General features: G+C 33.0%; 1 protein-coding gene across 2 annotated transcripts; it reads right to left on the bottom strand.

Moving 5' to 3' along the window:
• Window positions 1-301: 301 nt before the first annotated feature.
• Window positions 302-6,556, bottom strand: LOC130942189 (probable glycosyltransferase At5g03795). 2 transcript variants are annotated; one of them, XM_057870886.1, is made up of 8 exons: window positions 6,221-6,556; window positions 5,568-5,646; window positions 5,034-5,282; window positions 4,632-4,952; window positions 3,413-3,699; window positions 2,524-2,756; window positions 1,373-1,530; window positions 302-657 (listed from the first exon to the last, which is right to left on the bottom strand). In XM_057870886.1, the coding sequence occupies exons 3-8, from the start codon at window positions 5,181-5,183 to the stop codon at window positions 556-558; spliced, it is 1,251 nt and encodes a 416-aa protein (XP_057726869.1). In that variant the 5' UTR covers window positions 5,184-5,282; window positions 5,568-5,646; window positions 6,221-6,556; the 3' UTR covers window positions 302-555. The 2 variants fall into 2 exon arrangements, with proteins under 2 accessions (XP_057726869.1, XP_057726868.1); XM_057870885.1 differs by having other exon boundaries at window positions 4,632-5,282.
• Window positions 6,557-8,977: the final 2,421 nt, after the last annotated feature.

Below are 8,977 nucleotides of genomic sequence, written 5' to 3'. Positions count from 1 at the left end.
ATTATTCATATTTTTTTTACTGGTTAAGTACTGCTGCCTCCTAAACTTTCTCAATAAATAGCCTTATTAGCTGAAATTAAAATGTGAAAATTAAAATTGGAGTGAAAATAATCTTATATGGTACGACAAAACTGTGGTTATGTGTAGATAAATATCAAGCATGCTCATTCAATGTCAGCAGAAACTATATTGTGGATGACTAGATGTATTTAATTGCGTAATACTAGATTTAATTTTTCAATAACCTAAACTCAATTTTACCCCTCAATTACAAACAGAAACCATTGAAATCTAACTAGTGTGGAAAAAACACAACTCAACATAGATTAAGTTAGGGTATGTAATATAGCACAATGATCAACAGTCACGGCCTAGCACTATTTTCATCGCAAGCAAGATTCTCACGGCAAATGAATAAATAAAGAATTGTTAAGGGTGCAAGAGTATTGGAAAACCAGCTGTTATATAACAATTTTAAACTGAATATTTAAAGTATTTCTCTTTGGGGTTGCTAAAACTGTTTGATGCATACAAAACAAATGAGTCTTCATATCATCAGTATTTGATCGTGTAATGGCGCAGCCAGAGGTCGTACATTACCATATGAAATGCATCATATGATATAGGTGGTGTATTCCATTGGAAGTGTTTCTGAATCTGGTACAACATGACACAACTTTCTTGTGAGTTCAAATATATCAATAAATAAATCGATTGGCAATGAAAAAGTCTAAGTAGGTGTTATTTGTACTCATCCAACATCGTCGACTGACCCCAATACATACCCGTCCACAATTGGATGAGGTGTGTATTGGTTCAGTGTAAGATGCAGCATCAGTACACAACATTTGTGAAAGCTCTATCAAGAAGGCAACTTGTGATAAAAAAATATTATGGGTTTTTCTTAGTTTCCGTTTTAACTATGCATATTGCTGGCTCTTCAATAACAATTAAGCCATCTCATCAGGCTTATACAAGATGCAGTAGGATTATATCATAGATCATATTCGCATTTAAATAATTAATATTCTAATTTCTTAATCGTTTCACCATGGGTTTTCAATTAGTTTCCGTTTTAACTATGCATATTGCTGGCTTCAATAACAATTAAGCCATCTCATCAGGCTTATACAAGATGCAGTAGGATTATATCATAGATCATATTCGCATTTAAATAATTAATATTCTAATTTCTTAATCGTTTCACCATGGGTTTTCAATATTTTAAAACCTCTAGCTAGGGCAGGCTTCAACATGTCCTCTTTAACACATGTCTAATATTGCAAACTCTTCAAACAAAATATAAATATGGGAAGAAAAGAAAATAAAACATTTAAATATAGATTCCAGAAATCTAGTGAGAGTAGTTTACCTTGACTAAATTATTATGAAGTGATACAAACTCAGCATGTGATATATTTTTGAGGATCTGTTTTAGTTGGTATACATCACTCTCCTTGAGTACAACAGCAAATTTTCTCCAGTCAACAATGTCATTAAAAGGGAGGTCATAGTAATTTGATAATATCACTGCAAAATGGCATCCAAAAATTCAGATCAAGTACAAGATTGACAAAATACACATAAAATACCATCTCAGAAGCAAGGACATCAAAGTCAAAATCTTATCACATAACAATACTTGGTAAGTTAAAATTCAAATGTCACTCACAATATCCTACATATACTTTTTGAGATCATGAACAAACATATTGCTACAGAAATGACTTTTTTTAGTGGCTAGAAAAAGGAAAAGAAAATGGATCTATACAAAATTTTTGTGGCACAGTTCATGACTTGGCTACGGGGGTTGGACAGATGGAATTAAGTTCCTAAATTTGATCCCATGGAACTCATTCTCTACCTCAATCCAACCCAAACAATTTCAGGAAGAGATCTACATTTTCAAATTGAGCACATACTAGAAGCCTATTAATTAATTGATTATTACATTACCATATTTCAGATAATCAACAATCTAATCTCAATAAAATTGCAATTCCAAATCAATAGAACAGAAACTTACAGTCTTGAATCTTATGGCCTATGGGTGATAAAAGCAACCAAAGCTTATTCAGTGAAAATTACTGTTTGCTAGTGTTAGTTAATAAATACTAGTTGATATGTATCTTAACATAAGCACAAAGAACTTGGTCATCTAACAGGTTACTACCAATTTAAGAGAAATGCAATATAAATCTAGCCATCTCATGTCATCCAAGAAACATGAAGAAAACCATTACATAATAAAAGGTATGATTATCCAACAGGCATGCATTTTTAAGATAAATACTAGTTGATATGTATCTTAACATAAGCACAAAGAACTTGGTCATCTAACAGGTTACTACCAATTTAAGAGAAATGCAATATAAATCTAGCCATCTCATGTCATCCAAGAAACATGAAGAAAACCATTACATAATAAAAGGTATGATTATCCAACAGGCATGCATTTTTAAGATGTTTGAATTGAAACTATAAAATTAAGGGGGGAAATCCATTAGAAATGATGACTCTTACCAGGGATGCATCCATAATGGATAGAGTCGGCTATTCGAGCACTATTAACCTGTGAACCACCAGGGCATATACAAAACTTGGTCTTGTAAAATCTCTTCTGATATACCAGATGTCCAGTAGCCCTACTAATTCTATTGTTAGAAATGTCAAGTTCAGTGTCATTTTCCCATACTCGTGCAAGAATAACTCTAATCTTAGAGTTACGATGACCAGCCCAAAATCCAAGATTAGTCCTGCATAGCCCATATTTACCAAAGGTTGAGAGTGAATAAATAATTAAATATTCATGTAGACATGTTGTCTAATCATCTTAAAGCATGAGCTATATATCAATAATCTATGTACTAGCAAACTAAATAATCTAAGAATCACTAATAAACCTGTTGTTTGATATACTGAATTATGTATCACCTCTCCATACCATTGTACAAGAAAATAATATATGTATTTCAAATATAGTTATTGCAGGATCAATAATTAAACTTAATCTATGTTTTTCGTTACATATGGAGATTATAAGTCAATGGTGACAGTAATACTTTTCATCTCTTTGCAACTAATGTCCTCTCCATGGAAGATATTGCAAAGAAGATAATATTCAGCTATGTTACTAAAAAATCAAGTGAAGTGCAACTGCAGCGTAAGGTTATTTAGAAATTGAAGACCTGTCTGTTATGACCAATTTCAAGATTCAGGATTCTATTCATTCCTGGAAATATCAAGTAATTAGCATCACTGTCAAGGCGGCCACAAAAAGATTGTCAGACAATCCAAAACCAAAATGCAGGATAATAATAAGTCATCTGAACATAAATATTCCAATTCCCAGTTCATAATCAAGTAATTAACAATAGAAGCCAAAAGAGCATATTATGTCTCAAATCTTCACCTGTTCTCTATATCATTCCCTCCAGCTGGAAGAGCAAAGGGCTGTAGTACTTGAGGGAGAGCAACATCTTTGTGTGGAATGAATCCAACATCATAGCTAGGGGAGCACACTGCTCGAATGGTATTCTTGATAAGAAATGGAAGCCCTTCTGTTGCCCTTACACCAACATCATGACAAGTGACAAAGAAGTGATCAGCACCCAAGGTTCTGTTCCAATAAGGATATTTGGCTATTAAGCCCTCCACGTAATTTTGGACAATTATTGTCATATTATCATAAGATGTGCCCTGTATTATAATATACAACCATGAGAAAGCACTTCATACAAGAAGCAGGCACTTAACCATACAAGCTTAATATAACGTGTTATTCATGTTTCATTACTCAATGTTTCCTCTTTCAATGTGAATCCATGGTACACATTAAAAAATCTTGAACAGTTATAAACTGCCATCATTGAGTCGCACAAAGTATATGGAAATCAGGAAGATGTAGCCTCAAAATAAGGTAAGTGAACATGTGAATAGAGAAAATAAATAAGCATTGAATTAAGACACGCACAAAGGGCTAAAAAGCAGATCCTCTGTACAAACAATCAAACATGAATAAGGGAACTCGCACAAGCAAAAACTAAGTTCAAGGCATATAAGGAAAAGAATTAATAAACGAAACCTAAGCATAAATCCACATGAAAAAGAGAGAAATAGAAGTAAGCCAAAGTAAGATCTGTGCATCTTCCATGATGATTTAACTATCAAAATGATCAAAATTCCTACATCATGAAATTCCAGTCCCTAATTCTTCACCGAAGGCAAAAAGGTGATAATCAAGACATTCATAAAAACCACAACCTCCAACAATTGATAACATTTCCAGCACATATTGGCCTAGCATCTTAAGTAATATCACTACTAGATGGTAGTAACGCATATCCGAAACAAAGTTCAAACAATTTGCCGTATCCTCATTCCTTATCACAAATTAATCCTTAAAAACCATTCATTACCATTATTAACATATTACCATAATAACAACACAGCTACTGGCACTAAAACATCAACCAAATGCCACAACCTTCTCAGATCTCAATAGCAACCAACACTTAAAAAAAATGCCAACGCTTCCCTATGCAACAACGTTCTACACATTCTTGCAAATACAGTTAGTTAAACTAATCCAAAGACATTGCAAAAACGAAAAAACACTGAAAAATGTTTACCTTGCCACGCATCTTATGACAGGAGATTGGTATGAAGAAGAGGTGCGCCTGATCCGGATCGAGGGTTCGGAACCTGCTCTCCCGAATGTTCTGGAAGAAATATCCCTCACTGGCATATTTCCCAGTGAGCTTCCTAGGTGTTTGATAAAATGTCTTGGGATCTCCATCAGGATATATATAAACCTTGAACTTCTCCATCATCTCCGCGTAATTCAGCTTGAAAACTCGCGGTGAGTGGTATATATCAGACAACTCTTCTCCTCCTTCTTCCTCATCATTGTGTTCCTTCACTTCAGGATCCACAAGCTTTGCTACAGAGATCTTCGAGACCCAAAAATTAATTTTTTTTTCAATTTTTTTCAGCTGAAAAAAAAAAGAAAAAGAAAATTTGGTGATTGGTACCTGAGGGGAAGGGGTGGAGTACTTGAGGGAGAGAAATGTGAAGGAGAGAAGGGTGAGAATGGCGAGGGTGAGAAGTGCGCCACGGAGAGAGAAGAGGCCGTGATTTGGGGATAGCTGCTGGGTTTGCTTCACGGTGGAACTCATCAGCATTGGATGAATGATTCAGAAGATGGTGTTTGTGTGCATAGTTGTCAGAACCGAACCGAACCGGTGATTGAACCGGTCAGACTACTAGATCACTGGTTCAACCTGTTAACTCGTTTCCACATAAATAAAAAATATAAAATTGTCAATAGAACCTATGTAAACATGCACCCTGAATAATCGCATTCAAACTTCAAATTTAAAAACTATGAATAGATCTCAAATCTTACATTTAATATTAAGAACATTCAGAAACACACATTCACTTGAATATCCAATTATCTACTAACAACAGGTTTCTTACCAGCTTCTTGAACCACTAACTTAAAATTTCATGAACAAAATTGCATAAAAGGAACATAAAAAGGATAAAGACAAATCAACATCTACCTCCTTTCCAAGTTGACAAAGAATCATTTGTCATTGATGAATAACTGGGTTGTTTGCCTTGAAAGTCCTAAATATGCATCTGCACAATCAACACCAGCGAATTATACATAACCAAGGTAACAACATTGAAGTCCATGCACAAAATCAATCAGCAGATTTCAATCATCCAAAAAAAAAAATTCAATCACAGCTTATCCAACCATTGCATATTTCAGTCAAGCAAGGTATAAATCAATATTATGCATATCTCTGAAAAAACAGCATCAATCAATAATCAACATTCCTACAAGGCCACAAACAGCAACTATATAAAAAAAATCAACTCTAAACAGCATCAATCAACCCTAAACAGCATCAGTCAACCCTAAACAGTAACAATCATGAAAAAAACAGCCACAATCATGAAAAAAAGAATCAGAATCGGTTTTCTAAACAGCATCAATCAACCCTAAACAGTAACAATCATGGAAAAACAGCCACAATCAGGAAAACACAGAATCAGAAATGGTTTTATCTTTGTCTTCTTCAACTAAAACTACGTTTTCTTTTGTAATACACTCACAAAATCAGATATGGTTATACATTTTGCAGGAGAAGCACACTCACAAAATTAATAGAGAATAATTAAAAAAAAAAAGTTAAAAAAAACTCGCCTCAGGGACGGAAGCTGAGGAAGATCGACGTGGGATCTGAGACGAGAGTGAGAGAGAGATTGAAGCTTCTGCAGATCTCAGGGTGTTGTATTTCCCGGTTTTTGACGGCTTCGCTCAAACCACAAAGAAGGAATGGAGTGAAACAGTGAAGGCCAGGTGACGCAGTGAAGGCGCAGGGACGACGCGACGCGAACGGAGACAACAGACGCCGACAGAGGCACAGACGAAGCGACAGCAGTGAAGGCGCAGACGAACCGGCGACGAGACGGCCTTCTCCCCTTTGGCCCGTTTCAGACTTTCAGAGTGAGACTGAGAGAGTGGATTGGGGGCCGGGAGGGAACCCCTTAGCTGGGATTAGTTTTTTATTTTTATTTTTTTCTTTTTTAAATTGAACCGGTCTGGATTTCTCAAACCTGTCGGTTCTCCAATTGTTAACAAAACCGACCGGTTGATCAAACCGATTTCATCGGTTCTTTTTCTTATTTGGTCTTATGTCTCATTCGTATTGATCTTATATCCGGTCTACCGATTTTCTGATTTGACTGGCTAGATTAGTCCGATTTTCACAATTATGTTTGTGTGTTTGTTACATAGTTATTAAAATTAAATTGGTAATCGATCACTCTATCAAATTACTGATTCAACCGATAAATCACAGGTTAAACTGATTGATCTAGTCAAAATTAAATAATTATATAAAATTTTATCTTATTTTTTATTTCCATAATAAATATTTTTTTCATTAATTTTTTGGGTGTTTAATTCATTATTATATTTAAATTTTAATAACTCATCAATTAATTTATATTTATTATACTCTTTAAGTACTTATAAATTTATATTTATTATACTCTTTAAATATTTATAAAAAATAAAAATAACAATCATAGAAATAAAAAAGATATTATAGTTAATAAAATATTTTTTATTTAAATTTGTAAATATAATTTAATTTTATTTAAATAATACATTTAATAAAAAAAATATGTATAGAAATTAGAAAATAATTTTTTTAGTTCAATTGATTTTGACTTTATTTGACCAGATCGATTTGAATCTATTTAAACAGGTTTGACCAGGTTTTATCGGATTTCATTACATTTGATCGGATTAATTGTTTAACCGTTTCAAATAATGACCCAACCCAAAGAATAAAGCTCTAGATCCAAGCTATTTAACCAACCAAGTCCAACTAAGTTGCTATAACGTAATTCAGCTCCACGCGCCATTAGCTCTAACAACCTTTTGACTTAACGCGCGACTATATATAATTATCTTTTCTACGTGGATTTCGTGTCCTTTTTCAAATTTTCTCAGTATTTTCTGCGTTCTCTGCGTTCTTTTCCTTCTTTGCGTTTTCTACGTTCTCTTCATTCACGATTAATGCTCTTTGATTTGATTTGAATATTTAGATCAATTTCTTTGAAAATTAAGCTATGAAATCAGGTTTGAACAGATATTTCATTTTCGAAGACAATGAATAATACAAATTCACACTGTCAGTTGAACTTGGGTGGATTGGATTATTGTTTTGAAACAAATCAAGTGGATGATGTTTGGTTCGAACTAATGTAGTTCGTTAGTATTTGATGCTCCTGTAGTTGAATAATTTCGTTTTTATTTATGAAAATTGGTGTTTATGGTTGAAGATTGAATTTGAATGTAATGTAGGTTTTATGATTTTTTTTCATTGAATCTGTTTTTGCTCCTAGTTTCGGTGTATTTGAAAAAATATTTTGGTTTAATCATGAACGTTTTTTGGTATTTTTTCCGTTTTTCTGTGATGTTGATAAGCAATTTGTGCTAAAAGTTGGGATGACTTTTAATACACTTACTGCTTTTTCTTCTCCTTCTCTTTTTTTCTTATTTTTCTCTTTTATTATTGTTATTGCCATCATTGGTGTCTTCTTTTTATATGTATAACAGTACAGTTCAAATCTAGAATACACGAAATTCTTTAATGATGACGGTACAAAACAAACTCAATTTAAACAAGTTAAGACTAAAAGTACACCTTATTTAAATCCATAATGCAATGTAATTACTTAATGATGACGACACACAAACAAACTCAGTTCAAAACAAGTTCAGACTAAATGTGTACCTTATTTAAATTGAGAATTCACCAAAATTCAAAATCAGAATACACAGAAATTACTTAATGATGATGACACACAAACAAACTCAATTTAAAATAAGTACAGATTAAAAGTTCACCTTATTTAAATTCAAAATCACTAAAATTACTTAATGATAACTCAAAACTCCTCCTCTTCCTTCTTCTTCTTCATCATCATCATCATCATCTTCTTTTTTTTCTTGTTCATTTTTTCTTCTTACTTTACTTTCTCATTTAATTTTTTAAAAAGAATAAAAACAAGAAAAAATCAAATAAAGAAGAAAAAAATGCATAATGATGCAAAATTACTAGGAAAAAGAGGAGGAAAAGAAAAAAACGCAGCAACAACCATAAAACAATGACGATGAGAAGGAAATATGTAAAGATGAAGAAGGAATGCGAAGAAGAAGAAATCCAAAAAAGAAAGAGGAAGAATGCAAAGAATAAGAAGGAGAAGAAAAAGAAAGAGGAGGAGAAACGTAAAGAAAAAGAAGAAGAAGAAGGAAAAGGAGGAGAGGAACGTGAAAACATTCACATAGTTAAAATGCATATTCATGCTCTACTAATAAATCAATTTTTGTTGAGTTTGAACCAACTTAATTGGATTTAATTAAAAAAACTTGAATGTGAACCCAAAT

The sequence above is a fragment of the Arachis stenosperma genome, chromosome 7 (assembly GCF_014773155.1).
Source record: "Arachis stenosperma cultivar V10309 chromosome 7, arast.V10309.gnm1.PFL2, whole genome shotgun sequence".
Classification (NCBI taxonomy): domain Eukaryota; kingdom Viridiplantae; phylum Streptophyta; class Magnoliopsida; order Fabales; family Fabaceae; genus Arachis; species Arachis stenosperma.
The sequence above is the reverse complement of the archived record's forward strand: the minus strand, read 5'-3'. Positions and strand labels throughout refer to the sequence as shown.